General features: G+C 39.8%; 1 protein-coding gene across 1 annotated transcript; it reads left to right on the top strand.

Annotated features, from left to right (window-relative positions):
• Positions 1–210: 210 nt before the first annotated feature.
• On the top strand, positions 211–22,500 carry iqch (IQ motif containing H). The gene is made up of 21 exons (XM_033635199.2): positions 211–367; positions 783–905; positions 1,010–1,104; positions 1,259–1,334; positions 1,554–1,676; positions 3,749–3,851; positions 3,999–4,079; positions 4,325–4,506; positions 4,646–5,191; positions 6,704–6,770; positions 7,741–7,824; positions 7,917–8,095; positions 9,039–9,311; positions 9,455–9,643; positions 14,280–14,400; positions 14,649–14,935; positions 18,641–18,799; positions 20,089–20,211; positions 21,399–21,460; positions 21,934–22,042; positions 22,266–22,500. The coding sequence occupies exons 1-21, from the start codon at positions 317–319 to the stop codon at positions 22,347–22,349; spliced, it is 3,117 nt and encodes a 1,038-aa protein (XP_033491090.2). The 5' UTR covers positions 211–316; the 3' UTR covers positions 22,350–22,500.
• Positions 22,501–22,885: the final 385 nt, after the last annotated feature.

Raw genomic sequence — 22,885 nt, 5'->3', positions numbered from 1 at the left:
AAATTACTAATAAATGTTTACGTTAACGACTACAGTGAGAAACAAGTTGGGCCATGGTTGGTTTATTTATAAGTTTATTGTAACGAAGAGTAGCCGGTAATTTGGATGGACTGTCTGACAGTTCGTACTCGGGGAAGCAAACACAACTGGTCAACTTCTCGTTGTCATGGTGACAAGTACTGTTTGAAGGCCTTTGATTGATGAGTGGTTAGCTTATTGCTTACAGTAGTTAACGTTAGCTATTACATGTCGTCATTATGATATTGTGACATATGTTTGAGTCAAATTATAACTATTATTATAATTTTACAAAAAAATGTCTGACACGCTTAAAAATGTAGAGAAATTGGGAGAAGTTTTCTTTCAGGTAATGGCTGTCTTAACCTAACGTTACTTTACTAGATAATAGCCTACTCAGCGCTAGGCTTTAGCTAATTGCTAGCTAGCTAATTTCGCAGTTAGCTCAAGTTAACAAGTTGGCTAAGTTAACATATGACCACAATGCAGACAGTAGCTAAATGTTTCATGAACTTTAAGCCTAATAATTCTTAATCTTTTAAACCTCTAGAAAGAAATTTAGATAAACTAAAGCATGTGTTGCTCACCTCAAATGTTAATTTACCTCACTCTGTATTTGGTCACAGGCTTTTCATAGCACTCCTTATGGTAGAAATACAAACATTAATATCGAGAATTTTGTCACGAAGTCACGCAGTGTATGAGATCCCATAAAGGGACTAAGGGTCAAGGTTGTATGTACATCACAGACCATTGTATTACAGGTTCAAGACGATTTGAGAAAACTCAGATGTAGTCTCAAGAACATCACTATCGATGAGGAGGGAAAAACACTGGACATTCAAACTTTGGATGCTGCCATTGACAAGACAGAGAGTAGCATCAGGGTAAGGATGCTTCATGCAGAACAAGCACTGATAATCATAATATTGCATGTACATCAGACAAAAGTAACTTAATGGACAACTTCTTTGTCTTTCATTGTGAATAGAGGCATGCAGAGGATTATCTGAAAACAGTGACCAATGAGCTGCTGGTTCTTCCAGCAATTGAAGACTTACAAAAAAAGAAGCAGATTCCCAAATGGTAAGTGAGGAGAAGTTTACATGCGGTATTACTAAATAACTGTCTACAGTGGGGACAGTGTCCTTTACCATCTCATTGTTAGAACACTTAAGAAATATGTTTGCATAAATTATGGTGATGGGTATTGTGAGTCTGAAATCGAGATATTACACAGGAAACCAGCTCTGGAGAGTATCCAAGATGTGCGTCCACAAAGGGAAGACCTTCCAGGGGCTTCACCTGGGGAAAAGGTAGATTATTTTTATGTTCAGAAAAGAAACTCCTTTTTTAACTTGGTAATATAATACAATACTGTTGGTAGGTTAGTTAGAAATTCAACTATGCCAGCATGGGATAGGGTAGCACCTAAGACAAAAGGAAACCACATTTAGCAGAATTACACATACATTTCAATTTTTGATATTTCTAATTTAAAGTTTTGAAGCCTTTTCTCTATCCGTCTCCTTCAGCACAAGTCAGCGTTAACCATGCGTTTGCTGTGTAACCCTGCTCACCCAATCAACAGAGCCATTATGCACCAGAAATTTGGGATATCACTCCCTGATGTCCACACGAGGAGCACAAATAATGCAGTAAGTAATCTGACTATAAATGTAGATTAGTATAACTTCAGCTGTAGATGATGATGATGATGATTATTCCATAAATGTTTTCCATAGAAACAATACTTTACAGAGGGGTTTGTTATGGTGCTGTTAAAATCAAGTGTGGTTTTGGGCCATCAGTATCATAAGAAGTATTTTCAATTTAATTATAGCTAGAAATAATGTTAAAGGTATACTTAGTGACATTTGTGTCAGTACCTCATTGTGATGTATTGTGCAGGTTGAAAGTAAACACTATGAAAAGTCTTCGTGACTAAAATCAGCCCTAAAGCCTTTCAGACTCTTTATGGAATCAAGGTGATGGTTGATTTCTTTCCTCCCGTAATTATGTACTGCAATTTGTTGCCAGATTGAGTAGCATACAGAACAATCACGGAGTGGGCGACAGTTAATTTAACTGTGGCTTTGTAAAACTCAACACCCAGGAGATTTTTAACTTTTTATTTGCTGCAGAGAGCCGGCTACACATGGCATTTTTGCTTTCTTAGTTATGGAGCAGATTTTCTCATCACACTTCAGTCTGACTGCTGGAAAAGACTACAGTCAACTGTAATAATAAACTATAATCAGAATAATGTTATGTCCTCCAGTTATTTGCTTTGCACTGTGAGAAATTGATTCCCGTGTCTTGAGTCTTTGTTGATATTAATTGTAACATACAGCCCATGCCTCAGGAAAGGTTTGATTAGAAAGCATTACAAGAATTTCTGCTACAACTAAGATGAATTGGATATCATTGTTCCTTCCCCTGATGCTCACTCCCTTAATTCCCACAACAGACACTTTATGCTGGAGTAAAGAGTGATGGTACAGGTCTGCATTAATAGATGCTTCAAGTCTCATGCTCAGAGAGACAGTGACATAAAGGTCATTTGGCTCAGTGGTGACAGCCAGCACTTGTCACAGCAAACAAATTAATCTTTGCAAAGGTCGGCATTAGTTTTAGATATATTTTACACACTTTCTTTTCCAATATGTTTTTGGTAATCTATACCTGACATGAGAAATAGCGGCCAAGACTGTCACTCTGATATAGGAGAGATGGAAGCGCTGGCTGCAGAAAGCGGAAAGCAGCAGATTGCAGCACATCAGCATTCTTCTAAAGAAACAGGCGCCTGATTGCTGTGCTATGGGCTACTGGTTTACAGCTGTCTCAGGACAGAAGTGGGTACCTGGTCCAGCATGCCAATAAGACAGCCGTAGCTTCCCCAACTGCTAACCACTGGCTCTCTGCCTGCTGCCTCCTCCTGCAACTCAGGCCAGCTCTTCTCCTCTCCGTACCCATGCCAGGAAATTAGCTTTTGCATTTTAGCAATTTTACAAAAAGGTGCCACCTTTTCCCAACCCCATCTGAAGCAGATGTGTGCCTTTGAGGGGAGATTCTCCCAGCACCTGGCTACTACCTGTGGTCTGTCAGAGAGCTCAGTGGTCTGAGGAGAACGAAAGAGAGGACATTAGGTGACAAGTCTGGAGGATCAGCAGCACAAACTTTGTGTTTTATGAGTAATGACACATTTGAATCTGTTCATAGTAAACTAGGCCATTAAATCATCTACTTTTAATTTTATTACGATATGGTAGTGTGTATTAAAATGTTTAGCAGAACAGAATTGGTGTGAGTCATAGTGTTTTACAATAAACCCATAATTGGCTACTTTGTGATTAATTGATGTAGGGTTAGATTGGTTACAGGACAGTTTACAACTTTGTCAGTGCCAGTTTTATGGCTCTCCTAAATTCTTAATGAATACAGGAAATCCATTGTTTGTAATCATGTAGGCTATCCCAGGCTTCTCCTTTATACATGTTCTGCTAGAAAGTTATTTTTATCTTAAATCGAAGCTGCTGCGAGTCTTATTAATGGTTGGTCACCTGATATACTTAAAACAATATCTCAAGAAAAACAAAATATATTTACTGAAGAAAAACATTTGATTAAACAAGTGCTTAGGGCCAGCCTTCTTTGACTGGGGGCAACAACTTTTATTTAATTTATATCAGACGTACAACCTCTGATCCTATAAAAATATTCTGTTAAGGCAAAACATCACAGAATGATCACTCGCCCTGTGAAGAATCTTCCGGCCATTGAACCAAAGGGCCGTCATAGCCTGGCAATGCCTGAAGAAGACATGGGGACAGGTAAACAGACATTGCACCACCTCATCTTCAACATCTTACCTCTGTTATAATGCAGACAAATGCTCACTGATTGTTTGTGTCTGAAACTTTAATGAACAATCACAATGTGTTTAAAGTTGATTTTATTTTCCTTTTCATCATTGCCAGATACAGATTTGCTTAGCATGTCGATCCAGCACAAGGCTGCCTCTCTTCACCCCAGAGAGGATTCATATTCTTCTAAGACAGGTCTGTTGCACTTGGAAATATTGTGGCAGTCCAATATTTTGATTTGGCTTTTAGGCAATTATGCATTTTGTCTTCTGTTTTGCTCTCTTGCCATTTCTCTCATTGTTTTGATTGTTTTTTAGTTTAAACCCTTTAGTGACTCTGTTGTTGTAGGAACAGCTGCCACTTGATTTGACACTAATGACTGTTTGCCACTGACTGATCAGTGATAGAGTACAGTCAAGCTTGTCTGTTTGTGACTTCAGGTCTGATAAGCTCGAAGTCCAGGTGTCACAAGCAGCTGAAATGGGAAACAGAAACCAGATCCATTTGTGAAAGAACACCCCTCTGGACCACCAAGACACCGCCTCCCTCCACGACCTCCAAGAGCATGGACCACAGTGGCATGATGCAAGGAACCAATGGTCTTAGTCCTAAAAGCCCTCAGGTGAGAATACTGTAATCGTTTTAAATAGATGTTAAATAAAATCAAGAAAGAGAAGGTGATCTAAGACATTTTAATTCCTTTAATTGTATAAATAAAGTCTTGGTTGGTTGCCTCTCACTTGTCTCTCTGTGTTCTGTAGAATCTACCTGTGCAAGTTCCAGTAAACATCAGCAAGTATCCCTTTACCATCATAAAGGGACGGATAAACCCACTTGCGACAGATTTCTGTCACTTCAAGCAGAGCTTCAGTTTTTGCTGGAGCAGTGTGGAGGATGCTCTGGAGGCCCTTCAAAAGCTGCTGAGGGACTTTGCCGTGCCTCTAGCCAGAGTGAGCGGGGAACAGCTAGTGGAGTTTGGGCATGGTTGGGATAGTGTTTGGAGAAAGGCTCCTCCAGTGATCAGCCTCCTCTCAGTGCTTGAAAACTGGGAGGAGGTATCGGATCTGGTTTTATGCCCAGGTCAGCGCTACAAGGGAGAGGGAGGCATTGAGGCAGCTGCCATCCACATCCAGTCCTGCTGGAGGCGCTGCTTAGCCCGGACAGCCTACCTGCGCCACTGCCGGCACAAGTGGGCGGCAGGTACCATCACTATCTCATGGCTGATGCGCACTCAGATGCGCCGTGTCAGGAAGGCCCTTCAGGCCCGACGTTTCACACAACTGGAGAATTACCGCAGCAGAGCCCAGGTGATGTTGCTTATATCCAATGTGTGCTTTCTCACTTTCTCTCCCTCTTATTTAATATTGCTCTCTCACCTTTTAAGAGCTTGCATTTGTTTCTCTTTTTTTCCCATTTTTTCAAAATAAGAGTCAGACTTTTATTCGTTATTTTAGATTAAGTTAAATAAGACAAATCTCAAATGTGGATGTACATGGTTCCATTTGATGTATTATCATTTATTGTCAAAATTATCTGCATAATCTGTGAAAAAACAACAAGTTCAGTGTTTTAAAACATTATTTAGGCTAAAAGGAAAATATTTTCTACATTTCAGCTTGTCACAATTAAGTTCTATATTCCATTCAGTCAAAAATGCCAGTGTTTCACGGAGAGCCAGTCAAAATCTGTGTTTGAGCAACATCCTTCATGTACTACTCTGAGTAAATGATTGTAAAAGTAACACAGAGATGTGGCAATGCCATGTCAATAAAAACGCAGGGACATTAATCTTGGTGTGTAACTTTAAAATGTGCTGTTTTAGTACTTCTGCTTTGAGAGTAACAGAAACACAGAACAGCAGAGGGGAGCAGTGAGACAAACGAACAGAGGAAAACATCAGAGAGAAGCAAGACAACATAAAACAGGAGGAGTTAGATGAACAGCAGAGAGAAAGAGTGAGACAGATGAAGAAAGTAAAACTGCAGCCACACTGATAGCAAAAGAAGACAAATGGAGAAACAGTGATTATGAGGGCTGGAGATCAAGGACACAGAAGGTACCCAGTCCTACCAACAGTTAATTATGATACATGTAACAGTAGCTAAATATGTAATGACATTCTGTAAATAGATATAATATTATAGATAGTAGATTTAAAAATGTCTTACTTTAGAAATTTTAGATTTTCTGGGGGGATATGCCTTATTAAGCTGTGAAGACCAACATTATTTCTACCTTCTTTCCACCATAGCAGAACCTTACAATCCTCAACCCAAGAAATAAAAATCTACGTCTATTTAGCTCTTGGAGGGAGTGGTATGACAGCACAGTTTTCCTAGATGTATAATGTTCTGTAAATTTTTCCCCATTCAGCGTAGATGTCATGTCTGTGCTGTCATCTGGGCTGAACATCTTTTAGAACGCCGCTGACACAATATTAATTAGTGCCTACGAGTTCATTTAGTTTTAACATCACTGTGTGTGTGTATACATGCACTAAATGTATGTTCTCACTCTTTAAACATTCATACCCTGTTAATTAAGCCTGCTAATCTTCCCCTGGCAGTAGCATCATGTACCTTGCTGATTGAATTAATTGTGAGAAGATGTTTCTAAAGTAAACGCTTAATTTAATTAAGGTGGTATTTTATGCTTGGTTTGCTTCTGTTAGCCCAGAGAGAGATTGGCTTGATGTGTTTTAGCTATGCAGTGATGATTTGTGTGTGTGTGTGTGTGTGTGTGTGTGTGTGTGTGTGTGTGTGTGCGTGTGACGCGTCCAAGCAGTCCCCTCTCTGATCACTCCTTTTCTCCATCCCCAGCATCTGGCAGCCAACTGGAAACACATCCAGTCCTCCAAGAGGACCATTATCCACATCCCTTCATTAGGTAGCTTTCTCTGCCTGCTGCACACACACGCGCACACATGCACACACACACACACACACACACGCACACACACACATGCACATCTGATCTAGCAGCAGTCATCCCCTGTCTCACCACTCTGCTGCTGCCCCAGTCTGTGGCCCTGGTGGAGGCACTCTGTCTCGTTCAAATGACTCTCTGCAGGAAAGCACTCACAGGATGATGACAGTCCCCATGCCAGGGAACTGAACAATTTAGTCTCAATCGCCATTTAATTTGCAGATTAAGCAAATGAAAAGCCATTATGTTGAATATTTGCAAGAGGCACAAAGGTCTTATTTTATTGCTTTGCAAAAAACACACACACACTCACACACACGAGGAAGAAGCTGCTGTGTTTTTGCACTAGACATAGAGTGCAAGCTATGATCCGTTCTTGTTCTAATTTCACCATGGCACTCACATTTAGACTGTAATCAGGCATGTGCATTGTAAATCATTGAGCGATTGTCTAAAATTATTAAGCCTAATTACTAGCAGATGGAATGCTTTATTTGCACTTGGGGTGGCTACAGAGAGTGCTGTGTGAGCAAGGATAATTAGAAAGTTGAACCCCATTGTTGTTAATTAGCATGAATCCAATCATTTAATTACCTTGATTCAGTTGAGGATTCTCTCTCAGGCAGAAATCCAGACAGACATAGAATAAAATCCTGGAGGTACCACTGGATGTAGCTCAGCGGTGGCTGGACATGGTGCAACAGGACTCCCAGCACATGACAGACACTGCACCTGCTAGTTATTAAGCTAAATTAATCATCAGATTGCGCTACTGTGTGATTAGACTTAACTACCCCACCGCCAAGTCTAGCAGCGTGCACATCTGAGGGTACTTGTACGGAGCTACACATTTTTTAATGAAGCCAATTAGAGATGATATCAATCTCTCTGTGAAAGTGTTGTGCAGACTTTTGTGACCTTGTTCTGACAGGATACTCTCACAGCCAGCGAGTGAGCTTGAGGGGATTCGACGTCCTACAGAACATCCAAATAGGCAGACTGTGTGATATTAGAGGTAGGAGCTTTTCACAGCCTCACCGCCACATGCACGTTACTTTTCTTTGTGCACGTCACTGTAAACTTCTTGTTGTCTTTGTATACTTTAAGATGAAAATGTGGAGGTGATCTACGTATGTCCGAGGCACCTGGGGGACGATATTTTGCACTATTACACCAGCCTCCTCAAGTGTGATGGAGCCACAGTGGAGGACGGTACCACTCAGGCCTCTTCCTCCTGTGTCAGACGCTTTATCATCATCACACCGGAGACTGTAGATTATTTCTCAGTAAGGTCAATCACATCCACATTTTGTGTGCGCAAATGTAAACTAGTTGATTGAGTGCGCTTAATGTTACAGCAGGATCTCCGAGTTCACTGTAGAGACTGTTGTGTAGAGATGCTACAAGCATGTGTAGTTTGTGAGTTCTCCTCTAGAGGGTACTACAGGAGATTGTTATTATACAGTTGTCTTGTTAGAGTTACACTGTTTAATATTTTTCATCCCCATTTAGTACTTTTGAAATTAAACATCAGTGTTATTTTGAAGTAAACACACCAAAGCTATATTAAGTTATACTTAATTAAAATACATGCAACGGTCTCTAGCTGGTGTTCAGTAAATAATTAAATTCCATTTTGTTGGTTTTATTAACGGTTTATTCCACCTAACTGCTGCATTTTCAGACATTCTGACTTGTTTTGATTACCTCAACACAATAAAATGAAGGTGTTGTTATATTGTCTTTTTACATCCAGCCATTCTATCCATCTTTTTACATCCTTTTGCGCTAGATTGAATGTGCAACATGACATGGTCTTCTTCATTTCTTTCTATTGATTTTCCCGCTGTTTTGTTGTTAAACTGTGCCAGACGTGTTGCTGAGATGAATCACTGCTACCCATGGCTGGCAGCGCATTCTGCCAGTGACAGAAGGGATAATTCCATGTGGATCAAATAAATACAGATGTGAAGTAATTAGTTATATTCCCAAGGAGCTCATTGCTAGCACACATTAAAGATGTGAAGGATAGGGGAGGACTCCCACAGGCAGCTTTTATCAATTCAACCTGCTGGAATACAGGAGAGGTTAAAACCCTGCTGGCTATTACAATAATAGATCTGTTGTGTGTACACAGTGATAAATCAGGTCAAGAAACAACCCTTGGAAGACACACTTAGAACTCTTATCTCCAGCAGAAATCTTTTTTTTTTTCTCCCCCTCTTCCAGACCCGTAACATGTGCCTGTCCACGCTGCTAAAGTACAGTCCACGCACCCTGAAGCGCATCAGGAACCTGATCCAGGGGAAGCAGGCCTATATTGTGGGTGGAGTGGCGCATGTGGATGACCTGGCAGTGGCTGACGAGCTCGGAGTGCCAATCCTGGCTCCAGAACCGGCTATTGCACAGCTCTACAGCACCAAGTCGGGAGGGAGGAGGATCTTCGCCGGGGCAGAGGTTGATGTGCCGCCTGGTCAAGGAGACATCTACTCGCTAAACCAGGTCAGAGATTAAAAACACAAATGCATACACCATTACAGCAGGAGGGATTTTATCACTGCCTGTACACAGAATACATTTTTACTTTTATTTGTAACTAATGATATTATTTATTTTGTAATTCACACATCTCTCCTTTGGTTTAGCTCCATGAAACACTGGCTGAGCTCATGACCCAAAACACTGATGTGCAGCGCTGGCTCTTTAAGATGGACTCTGAGCACAGTGGCCGTGGCACAGCATACTGTGATGTATGCCATCTTAGCTGCTATAACTGGGCCCTACAGGAATGCCATCGTTACGGTCCTGAGCTATGGAACACAGAGTGGATTCAGGTAATTCAGAGGATTACGTCACTCCCTCCCTGCCATAAACTATAGAACCACTTCTTAAAGGACATTTTATACACTTACTTTTATGCAGTGCTTTATTGAATTTGCTTGAATTTTGGTTTGCTTTTTTATTATTTTTATTTATTTCCCTTATTACTTCTCCCTAAATTGATGTTTTTTACTATTATGTCTTGCTTTTATGGCTCCCTCCAAAGCACTGGTTTTACAAAAGTGCAATACAAATAAAGTTTATTGCTATTATTATTACACACATACCAATGAGGGATCGGCCATTTAAAGTTAACATGGTAACAACTAGATACTTAACAGATAACATTACAGTAACAGCTAGATATTAAAATGGAGATTGTGCTCATTGTTGAGACGAGACAGCTTTAAAAATAAGGGGCTAGATTCACTTCTGTCATTGAGTGAAGAAAAGGTCACAGTGGGGTCAGAGAGATGCCATCATTTAGCTAAGAGTGGGGTAACAGTCACAATGCTGGTCCCTGTAGTACAGTATTTTGAGCATCGCCCACATAGCCACAGAACATTAAATCAATAGATAAAAATATCTGTTTATACACACAGCCATTATCCATTCTCTGAGGAAACACACATCAACTAGTGTCGGTGCGTTGGGGAGAACAAAAGCCTGTCCAAAACTCAACTGACAGTGACAATTAAATCACAGTGCAGACACTCTGGTCAAAAGAGCATTTCTTTTTTGGTTATATTTTTTAAAACTATTGTGCAGATTAATGTCGCACAGATTCACAGCTGATATAATTAATATTACAAATGCCTTGAAAGTATATCAGAGTACAAATGACACTAAATAATGTAATCCTTGTTTGCAGCTGATGTTTATGCTTTGATCTGCTGCTCCAGCATTACAACATTGAGCTTTCTGTCTCTGTCTGTCCATAACACTCACTGGACTGGTCTGAGCCATTTGTAATTATACCATTTTAGTACTAATACCATGTGTTATGTTAGAGGTGTGACACTGTAGTTGTTCTATTAAATTTAAACATTTGCTTTCTCATCAAAAAATAAATTCAGGTTTAATCTCAGACCTATTCAAAACAAATGAAATGCACTTAATCATTGGTAAACTATTCATTTAGTACAGATGCAATCTGTACACAGCTTTTGAGCCCCTGGCTCTTATTTCTCATATGCTTACAAAGTAGCCTTTGATTTTCTGTCATGTGTTAATTACCGTATTTTGCCATTTAACTGGGAGCTTTGTGTAAACTAATTACAGGCTAATGATTGTGGGCTTGGAGCACAACGATTTTACTTTTTATTCCATTTGAAAGAACAGCAGTCATCTCAAGCTTCTTATGGCTCACTCTGTTTTGTTCCTATTAGCTCGTTCTTTGATTCATAGTGTATGTGCAGTGCGGGGCTGTAATTGTTGTGGCATTGGTGCTGTTAATTATGGCAGAGAGTGGCTGAGCCACAGCCAAGGTCCATAATGGTGGCTGAGGCAGCACAGGAAAGTAAATGGGGTTTGTTTCACCAGCTGGGGTCCCATGGAGAGGGAAGAGTGCCGAGGCCCCCAGTGTAGGCCGACAGCCTCGGGGCTTCTGGGCCATATGGACACAACACTTTAACTGGCCTTTATTCTACACCTTGCTCTTTTAATCAAAGCAAAGCCCACATCCTGTGCTCCTCATTGCATGCTTTTTTTCTTATGACATTGTTTTCCCCTAAAATGTATTAGCCCCTTAAATGTACTACATCGTCCTTCTGCTGTTGTACTCGTGTATATTGAAGATAGCAATTTGGCTCTATATGCTGAAAGATTACAGAACAATGTTGTTGATTAGATAGAAACATATGAATATTTTATATCAGTGCAATCCTCTCCTCACAGCAGAAACTGTAGATGGATGTTTAAACATGGCAGTACATTTTGAGATATAACGCTCATTATCGTAGCACTTTGGTGAAAAGAAGTAGACCTAATTGCAACAGCGGTGACAGCTGGTGAACAGGATAGATACTGAATATTTGCAAGCATTTAAGCAATAGATGTTTAAAGCTATGTTTACGAAAATAGTCGCAATTTAATTAATTATTAATGAAACACAAATTATCAAATGAAGCATTTTAAATATTTATTCAGAATTACCAAGAATAACACTAAGATCATTGTTTACCAAAAAAAATAACAAATAAGTGTTGATTGAAGTGTGTATTATACAAGTATGTTTTACAATTCAGTGGAGTGTCTCATGCCCTTTATAATCACTGTAAAAGTAGAGAGAGGATTATAGAGTAAACTTGGCCTCCGTCTACACAGACTGCGTGCATATTTTTGTAATTATTGCTTGTTCTGAAGGGCTCAGCATGAAGAAGTCTGACTCACAAGAATACCATGTGGTCTTTTAGAATAATACCAACAATCAGATCCCTTCTGGCGATGTAAAAGAGAGCCTAAAAGGGTACAACAACAAGAAGGAGGAGGGATCGCAGCCACACTAGAGGTGCTTCCACAGAGGTCTAGGAGATGAGCGCGCTTCTCTGAATAATGTGGGGCCCACAGCCTCCAGCACAATGTTTCAGCCTGCAGAAAGCCCCCGGGCCTCTTTTAGCATTTACACAGAGAGAGGTTAAAGACATGTAGATCTGCACCCATGCAACGCCTGAAGGGGGCCACACACACACTTAAGCGCTCACACAGCTTGCATATGGATCATTAGGCACAAGAGGGTAAAAATTACACCTAATAGCGTCAACAGATGGAGTATTTCTTTTTGTCACGCTGTGTACAAACAGATCTTGAGCAACACCTTATTTAGGTTAAGTTTGTCAACGAAATGGGTCATTTGATAATCACTACCACTGAAGAGGTGCGGGGACGTTTTGTGCAGATGTTTTCTGTCTAAATATTGTGCAGTCTGTGTTTGCATGGAGGAGTTTAAATATATAATGTTCCGCGTTAACATAACTCACCTGAATTTACCTTAACAAGATGGTGAATATTTTCCATGGTGTATAAGTGTTTATGCTTTATGTTTGCTTTCATTTCACTGAAGGTGAAAGTGCTTTTTATGCAGTCTTTAAGAGAGGAAAGGTTGCTGTCCTTGTGCGAAGATGTTAAAATTCAACCAGGGATAAGGAGAATGTGATAACAGGAGAGCGACTTAATGTTTGATTCATATCAGTATGATGCATGAAATTAGTCATGTGCTGTTATAGATTGAGGTTGAAGCATTGGTAGGACAGTGATTCAGAAAATAAATATTCATATTAAATGTATGACTAGTCTGATTATATCCAAATATTACCGAGACTTGCTGTGACTTCTCAGTTGTTTCACTACGTAATGGAGAGATGGAATGGCAATCAAAGAGGCAGGGCAACATCTGTTTTATTTATGACCAGATTGCTCAGCTTTATGTGGACACCAAGCAAAGCCTGAATCCTATCACGGGGTACTGTACGCAGTTTAAGTCCAAATAATTTATTGCAAAATACCTCTCTTTCTTTTCCCCCTGTCCTGCTGTTTCTGTGAACTGCATAGGCAAAGTCCTGGGGTGAGCTTGCTCTTCCGTTGAAAATGACAACCGTTCCCTTACACTTTTTGCCGCACCATTGTGTGCTTTATGGTTTGTATAGGGGGAATCACTGTGTAGCATTTGACCTCGCCTCTTACAGTACTTGAATATGATGATGGCTGCTACATGACTGGAATATCAACAGCATAATCTCCAGTCCTGTCTCCAGTGAAGCCAGACAGCATATACTCAAAACAAAGTAACGCTCTAGATAGAACGATAAAAGAACAAAGACATTATTTCCATTCAGAATTTAGCCGTCTCTCGCACAGGTTTCAAAAATGTTATTGTGTATGACCAAATTAAATTCCTTTCTAATGGTCATACACAGACGTTATTACATACAGAACCCTGTATTTAAAATCAGCACTTGGACTCTTCATACAGTCCACATAAGCATTCAATTGTCGCTTTAATACACAATATATATGGTATAAAATGACAGCTAAAGGTTTAGTGGAGTCATTGTTGACTTTATTTTTCAACATTTTTCAGAGGAAACAGTGTACTTGAGTTGCCAAACTGTTAAAGAGACACCTAAAACAAAAGTTAGAAATTAACAGCGTAATTAAGTGGTGAAACCATTATGGCATTTCCTAGTTACAGAAACGAGTGATATTGATCCCAGTCAAGCCCTGATTGATCCCCAGATAGATGGGGTTAGCTTAGGCATTCATCAGCTGCCCAGTGGAAAGAGTTGTTATTGAGGGCAGGTGCTGTCTGTGTGGCTGTGAGTTAAAGCCATTAGACTCCTGAGGCCTTCTGATAATAGGCTGTCACTCACAGATAGACCCTCCCGCAGTATCCATCAGACACTCGCCCAGAAATTGAAGCAGCCACCAAAGGTCTCAAGGATAACAAGCAGTCACTGGAGTCATCCGGATAACACAAGGGCATTTCCAATAATGTAGTCGACACCTAGAAAGCTTTGATAATGGGACAAAATAAAGTAGCCTGAGCTTGTTATTGGCGTGTATTTGAATTAACAAACATGCATAATGTCAGATCTGTCAGGAGCTCATTTTCAGTTGATTCCTAATGTATGCATCTTCACTTTCTTTCCGCAGAGGTCCATACTGCTTAGATATTTAGATGAAATCCCAGAGTGGCTTGCCCGTTACGCCCGGCCTGCTAAAACCTCCTGCTATCCCAACTGGGCCTGCTTCCTGAAGACCTTCCTCAGGCAAGGTCAGATACCTATTGTCAGACACTGAATGCTATTCACCTGCAAATACAACCGTTTGGAATAGGCAGTCATTTCCTATGTCCTTCCTAGATCCCAGATGTTGCCGATGTGACCTGACAAGTTTAATAATTTTCTTGTTACTCTTTTTGGTTGTTAAACAGCTGCTGGGAGAGTTTCAAGTGCCGTAACATCGATAACTTTTCGTTGTCTGTGTACTGTAGCCATTCATCCGCTTTTATTGTGTGTCCAGGCGGTGTGGTGGAGGCCTACCCCCCTTCAGACAGTGTCACCTGTCTGACAGTGGATCTGCTGCTGGAGCCCGGGGGTGAGGTGACCATGCTGTCCTGTGGAGACCAGCTTCACGGCTCCTGTCAACTGGAAGCTATAGGCTCCACTGTTCCTCAGACCTCTGTACACCCAGAGACCTTGCAATCCATTTGCACGCATGTGGGCCAGGCCTGTCTACAGCGCCTTATTGTAGGTTATGTCTCCGTGGACCTGGCAACCTTTCTGAACTGCAACACCATGGAGCAAAAGGTGAGACATAGGCGGGGCAAGAAAGGGCCTTAGCTCATGCTAGCACGATAAATATGGTCGTGGGTGGTGTCATAGCTCTCTATTTCACGATACTAGTGAAGCAGATCAATTTTTAGGCTGGATCAGGGATCCATATGAGCAGATAGGTGTCTCCCTACTGCTCCCCTGGGATTTGGAAAACAGGCAAGGCAAACAGTGGGCACAGAGACCAAATGTGTCACAAGGCCATCTAATAAACTGTCAGGTCTTGTCGTGTCGATACACTGATTTCACCATTTAAGGCTTGCCCTTTAACCTCACAGTGCCGAGAAATTCAGAGGCACCTATCTTTCAGACAAAAGGTCATTCTAAAGTGATTTGGCAGCTTCACGGGGATGCCCTGTCAGTGTTTAACCCCCAGCTGCTTACCTGCAGTGGTCTGCCGAAATCTGTCCTGTTATTATAGCGAGGCACCGTCGAAGCCTTATCTCATTTGTCAGGATTAAGTTTTGTTGAAACCTTCTTGATTTATGATATTGGAAATGGGCTGGTTTATGATGGTTTAACCTCTGCTCCTAACATGTGGCTGCATTGACTGCTTATTGATCCAGAGCTGTAAAATGAAATGCTTTGTTTATAACATGGTCTATAAAATACTAAACCTGCAAAACAGTGGAGAAAGCACCAGAGCTGCTTTACAGTTTTACAAAAGGACATGAAAAAGGACACTGAATGTGTTCAGCTTTTTTTTCTTTCATTAAATATCAATCAGGTAGCAATACATCTTCCTCTTATTCAGAGCATTTCAGTACATCTCTTCTGTTTTTTGTGTTTCTCTTCGCTGTCGAAGCTTTATGTATGTTTGCATTCATAATGTATACTCAGTATAACAAATGGATTCAGAGTAGACACTAGTTAAGGACATGCTTGCCACTAGAGGGTGGTCTCCTATGGATGAGATGTTAACACAGTGTGAGCAATGCAGTATTCAGAGAATGCAGCTTGTATCCTAAAACTTTAAATATTCTGCATTTAAGTGAACTTCTATTTCAGTGTATTAATAGTCTTGGCTCCTTTAAGTCTCAAAATGCAGAAATATATTTGTCAGTGGTCTTAACATGGACTGTGGATTTCACTGTATTGTATTCACTTTAAGGGAAAAAAATATCTGACAGTATTTCTTACATTTCAGGAATTAATCTAGTCACTATATTGTCATTTCGGTCACCATTAAAATCAGAAAATGCCATTTCTGAAATGTATCATAGCGACTGAAGCCGTCCTTTCTTTGACTGTTCAGAATAATATAATGACAGCCTCAAAATTAATTTTCAGTTTGAGTGTTGACCCAAAATTGAATGGGATTCACTGACAGCATAATTAAGAACAGACTATAAACAGCCTGTGCTTCAATGGAGGCAGGAGCATTAAAGACAGATTCTTAACCATCTCCCCACACACACAGAGCTCAGACAGAAGAGAGTCACATGGGCAAACCTGTCTGGATTTAAACATCAATTTAGATTCAAACCTGTTGCTAAAAGCTGCCTACTTTATTTGATGGGAAGAAGTGGGTCACATATGTTTGCCCTTGCAGTCTTTCCTCACATTGTGGAGCGGTGGGGCCCCAGCTGCAGCATCAGGGTTTTTAATGAAAATGCAAGGCAATAGAAAACAGGTACAATCCAGGCTTGCATTTCCCACGGCTTTGTTAAGAGCGACAATGAGACATTGGAGTATGATTTTTAGTGAGTCGAGTGAATGCCACGGTGGAGTGTGTCCATCACTCGGGCTCAGGTATCAACCTGATGCATAGAGAGGAGCATCTATCCAGTGGTAGCTGCTGTACCTCTGATGATAAAGGTGGCAGAGTGAAGGACATACTGCTGAACGTATGTTAAACGTGAATGTACACAGCTTGCAGTTGTTTTGATTGTGCTGTTTATAACACTTCATGCATTTGCTGTATTTTAATGTCATTCTCATGTACATGCAGCCTTCATTCAGTTTCAAAGCTTAGTCAAAATGTTGAATTTAGAATACTTACTCATGCAATTACAAATCATATGCAGCCTTTATTTGGATGAAATTGCCCCAGAAATAATTATGATAAATTATATTATTGTCATTTTAAAACCATTTTATGCCTTTGATAAAATGATAATTTAACAGCATAATAATGTAAGTACAGCTTTTCAAAGAGCAATGAACTTTTAATTTGACCAGAAATGACAGCAAAACTTGTCTAAGCTGGGTTTTTTTTTTGCTGTTCATTCATCTTAGGCACCCAAATCTTGTAATGGTCGTAAAAACCCTACTGGCATCATTCTGGCGTCATCATGCTAAAATGTTAGTGACACTCTTATGTACACAAACACATGTAAACACAAGGTCAAAATTTTACGATATATGGACATGATGAATTTTTGCTGACCTTCATAAGTCGATAATGTAATTATCATGACAGACCCAACTGGAAAACTGTTCCAGGTTACCAACAGTAGGTCGTGTTGCCTGAAATAATTCTATCATAAACATTTAGTCACTATTGTATTTTAATTTATTATTTATTATTTGGGGTATTTCTTCAAGTGTTTCATTGAAAGTGTTGTGAAATATGTTTTTGTATTGCACAACCCTTTTGAAGTCTGTACATTATTATACTTTGAATTTGACAATCTGTTATTTATCAGTAATTCTACTGACAAAAAATCAAATCGGCAACAATTATGATGACTGATTAATCATTTTATTTTTCAAACAAAAATGCAAACCATCTCTGATTCCAGCCTCTCAAATGTGAAGATTTGCTGATTTTCCTTTTCTTGTGTCGTTGTAAACTGAATATCTTTGAGTTTTTGAACAAAATAAGACATCTGAAGACATCACCTTGAAAAATTTGATAAGCATTTTTCACTATTTTACTGACTTTTCATTGAGGAAAAAAAAAGATTATTCAAGAAACTACTTGTCAGATTAATCGATAATAGAAATAAAAGTTAGTTGCAGCCCTTGACTGTGACCTATGTTTCACAATATATTTGAATTTATTACAAATAAATAAATGTGGCCTATAAGTACTGTATATGGTCAGATGTTCATGTGTTAGTGGAGATAAAGTGCTCAGGTTACAGCGACTGCGGGGTTGAGACAGGCAGCGATTTGCATTCAGTGGCAGGAGCGTTTACTTTGACAAATAGGAACAGCAAAAGGAGGCAGCCGACTGCCACTTAGTTATTAACAACTCCTTCACTGGTGATTTATTTGCCACTTTTGAAGAGAGGGCATAGCTATTAGGTTATTATTGGGAAAATTAGCCCTGTTTAAGCAGAAGGCTACGACCATACCTGACCCCTTAATATACTTATAATGATGCCATTTACTATACATATCTGAACTTAGCTTCTCATCAGACCTGCGCCAAACAAACTAGCCCAAGGCACACTGAATCCAAATACGCTGGGAAGGATCTACTTTGTGCACATGTCATTCCACAACTGAATTACCTAAATCTGTTGAGCACACACCATTAACCGTGTTTTCCTTTCTGCTGCCTCTCAACATGGATAACATTGTAAGGATTAAAAGGTACTGACCCCACTCTTTATGAGGATTGCTGTGTGAAATACTTTGATGTTCCATTTTTTTGTGATTAATTTGGAATTTAAGTTTACAGTGTCTGTTTTGCTCTGCTGTGACACAGAGTTCATGATGTCATGTTTGCAGGTGTGGGCTATTGATCTGGACCTCACATACAGTGACCAGCTGGCCATGACCCAGATGCTTCTGATGATGACTGGAGGAACGCTGAATTGCAGCACCGGCTGTTTAGAAGTGCCAGTGCCAGTCAGAGAGAAATGCTGTGAACACCAGATTGTAGCCAAAGTACCATTTTATATTTGCTTATAAGGACAGTTTTGATAATGTTACATTTTTCTTAAACATGAGAGGGTCGATTTTAAGTGCTATATTTAAAGTCGCATGCTTTTGCAGTGTCCCAAATTGTCCTTAACAAGAAAGAAACTGCCGGTTCTAAAGCAAGCCGAGACTTTAGAGGGTATTATTACACCGCCACTGTAATCATAAAGATAGATCAATGTTTTGCTCTTCATTTTTGTTAAATACAACTAAATACTGTAATTACGCACTGAGCTCAATTGGTGTTTAGGTGCTGAATTCATTATCATTTTGATAGATGAGCCTAAATAATCAACACATTAATAATTCATACCATTTTCATTATGCATGTGTATGCATGCTTGAACACCTCATCAACCTGGTGCCAGGCCTTAAACAATGGAGTTCTTTTATTAGCAGTATGCCTGAGTTTACGCTTGTTAATCTGCGACTTGTATTATTTTATCAAACATTCATTTAGTCGGTGGCCTGGTGCTTCAGTGCAGCAGTTGAGCCACCGCAGTGGTTAATGGCTTTAGCAGTGGCCATCATTAGGGGGCTGCATATTACAAACACAATTAAATCCCTGTTGGACACTTTTATTGTTGTGTGAGGGTCCTGTGTTTGACAACCACAAACACACACCCATCACAGCAAGTTATGGGCCATCTCCTGAGCCCACAGGGGCTTAGGCCTGCTCTTTTTGTCTCCCAAAGGTGCCTAAGAACCAGGAACATTTTTATCCTCTTGAGCCCTGCCACTTTTAAGTAATCAACCTCTCTAGTGTTACTTATGACACTGAAATGCTCAGAACCCCCTCTATTATGGTGATATGTATTGTGCATTGAGTAGTCTTTTTGTGTATCCGGTATAGTGCTTTTGTCCCAAATTGAATGAAAACACTTGCACTCCCAAAACTGTGGTTTCTTTGATTGGCATCGTACAATTAAGCTCATCTTGTATTTGGCATGTCTTCTAAACCTTAATTGTTCCTCCCCGCAGTTAATTAAGAAAGGCCCAACAGTTTACCACATGTGCCCCACACTCATCATGTTTACTAATCACACACACTCCCCAAACTCAACAGTGACCCTAAGGACATGTGTATGGGGTTCAGCCATCTCTACTCTACCCATTCTACACACACCACCATGTATTATACTTAAACTTAGAATATGAACATAAAATGATTTTGTCTTGTTTTAGATTCACAGAAAAACTAATGACAACAACCAGACACTAACATGCTATGTCTTTATCTTCTTCTTTTTTTTCAGCCTCCTGTGGTGAAGCGTTATGCAGTTATTGGGAGCCACTTGTTTCACTCTAACCTTTCCATGTTATACCATAATGTGTTCTTTATGGTGTGCAAGGCTCATGGTATAGGATTTAACATGAAGGTAAAACCTCAAAATTCAGTTTGGCTTTGAATCATCCTTATGTCTTAATCATTTTTGCAGCTTAATCTGTAATTGATTGGAAGTGGAGCTCGACTTTACCCATCAAAGTGTGATTACAGGTCTTAGGGAGTAGTACTGCATATGGTAAAAGCTGCATGAACGCTAATAAGTTGCCACGAGTGATGTCACTTTAGTCAGTGGCGGTTGAGTCTAAAGACTACAAGTTTGAAAATGAAACAAAAAAAATCTGGGGGTTTGGACTCCCAGAGAAGTGAGCTCACCAGAATTCTTTATCCTGCTCCTCATCTCTACTTGAGGCTAGCAGGTTGAGGCTTCATTCGCTGCTACCAGCGTAACACACCAAAATATTTGACCAAACTGTCCAGCCCGGTTTCACAGAAATACGTGAAAGTGACACAAATTTTTAACATCTCATTACTTGGTTATGGGCATGAAATTAGATTATTTAAAATGACACAAAAACAATGCCAGTGCAAAGACGATGAGGATCTTTTGTTGTGGTGGACACACATATTTAGTATAAAGACCGAAAAGGCCGCATAGGGTGGGTGGGAGGGGTCAAACACACATGCACTGCCAACCAGGAGACCACTGTTTGTGTCCCGTGTGAAACCAAAAGTCAACGTAGTTATGTGACTTTACGTAACAACATGGAGTACTTTACATACGTACTTAACTACGCAAAATATGTAAGTGCGTCCTCTACATAGTTATCTTAACCGTAGTTATGTTATTCTGAATTCAACCAAGTATTTTTTGTTTTATAAACCTAACCAAGTGTTCTTCTTTACGTAAACCCAACCAAACTGCAAGCATTCATAACAGACTCACTGGTGTTGACAGCTCATAAAATACATTTCACGCCCACCACCATGTTATGCATTTTAAAGTGGTTGTGTCCACTTCACATTTTTCTGTGAGACTGTGTTGAACTGTTGGTAGTCAGGTTGCATTGTGGGTAATGTAGGCGCCATGTATTGACAAAAAAGAATAATGTAAAATAGATGATATCTCTGCTCTGCTACATCTTGATCGTAACTGTACATCAGAAGTCCGACAATGTTATCAGAGTGCAATGCTGAATCAGAGGAGTATTCTTTTAATCTACAGTAAGTGATGACAGAGCTCTTCTTTTCACTGTTTGTTTTTTGGCTCTTACCTTTCAGAGGAAACAAGGAACTGTCTTTGCTGTTTACGACAGCAGTGAGCGATGCAATATTGGAATGATGTAAGTATGTTTTGTTGCGTAAAATTTATATATATACAGTGTTAATGACATTTAGGGTTCATCACCAGGGGAAATAATTCTAAGCACATTTAGGTTTGCTTTACATCTCTCTGCTCGCAGACAAGCACAAGAAAAAAAAACGTAGAGGATTAGTTGGATGAAATATTTCTCCAAACTGAGAGTAAAGACAATTCTTTAGAGGATTAAGATGCCACCTCTGGCTTTGTAAGTGTTGTTGCAAACTCTAGAAGTTGTTAAGCAGAGGGTTATTTAACATATTTATCACTCAAATCCTTTAGCTTACACAGTGCTGTAACAGTTAAATCAAGCTGTGCTCATCCCCCCAAAGACTGAAGATGTTGTCTGCTGAAAGTTTCATTTAACCACCACCATCAGATGAACAAGGTGATTGTTTCTTAGCTGGCAACGTGGGGAACATTAGCAAACTCGTTTGTTTGGGGTGTCGTTAACAGAACGGTCTCAGAGGATCTCCAGGGAGCTCTGGTGACCTTTGCTCGGAATCTGTCAGTCATCCATCAGGAAATATCGCCCTCTAAAATGCAAGGAGAAACCAATTTTAAGGTACCATGTTAATGACTTTAACGATCCCTCCTCATCTGGATCATGATGAAACTTGCATCTTGAGTTGAGCTCTGATCAGCTGGAATGATTTTGCTATAGAAAACCAAATAACTCTTAAAAATATATTATAATACCATTAGAAAATTTCCATATAAAAGACTGTTCTCATGGGGAATAAAAATGTGTAGCAATTTAACTTATTTTATATTTTGTTCTCTTTGAGGATCTGATCAAGGACATAGAGGACGTGCTGCAGATGACTGCTCAGAACAAGATGCAAGCAGTGGAGGATAAAGCTGCTGCTTAGACAGCTGCTTCACCAATAAACTTATTCTCGCCGAGTTAAGTCATCATGTCTATGCCAGCTTTAATTTCTAGTCACACAATGAACACATGAACCGTGGAAATGAATCAGTGTTGATCAAACACAGAAATCTGAATAAATTCCTGTAATAACATTGTCAGAATCTGTCATGATCCTTTATAATAAATGGCTTCTTAATCTGTTTTAACTGCATGAATATTATTACATATTGGAAAATGACAACTATTGAAGACATACAGTAAACTATGCACAAGGTAATTCCACTTGGGAATCAGTAGGCTTTATGTATGAAATTATTAAGTATTCATGCGTTCAAATTACATAAAACTGTTTTATTTTTTGTTGGAAACTACAGATTGAACGTGTTTAAACTACAACATGTAGTGTATTTACACTACATAGTATCTTGACTTTGTGCCCACAAGTATTTCTAGTGCTACGTAGATGAGTATACTGAGTACATTGTTTAGTGAGATGTTCCCTACTGGATTGTCTCTGTAAACCTGTGTCCACATGTT

Source organism: Epinephelus lanceolatus, chromosome 5 (genome assembly GCF_041903045.1).
Source record: "Epinephelus lanceolatus isolate andai-2023 chromosome 5, ASM4190304v1, whole genome shotgun sequence".
Lineage (NCBI taxonomy): Eukaryota > Metazoa > Chordata > Actinopteri > Perciformes > Serranidae > Epinephelus > Epinephelus lanceolatus.
The sequence above is the reverse complement of the archived record's forward strand: the minus strand, read 5'-3'. Positions and strand labels throughout refer to the sequence as shown.

What these genes read in the sequence shown, in the direction of transcription:
- iqch (XM_033635199.2), top strand. Translation starts at nt 317, where the DNA reads ATGTCTGACACGCTTAAAAATGTAGAGAAATTGGGAGAAGTTTTCTTT. An exon ending in AAGAAGCAGATTCCCAAATG is followed by an intron (nt 1,105 to 1,258) that starts GTAAGTGAGGAG and finishes GATATTACACAG; the next exon opens with GAAACCAGCTCTGGAGAGTA. An exon ending in GCAACACCATGGAGCAAAAG is followed by an intron (nt 14,936 to 18,640) that starts GTGAGACATAGG and finishes TCATGTTTGCAG; the next exon opens with GTGTGGGCTATTGATCTGGA.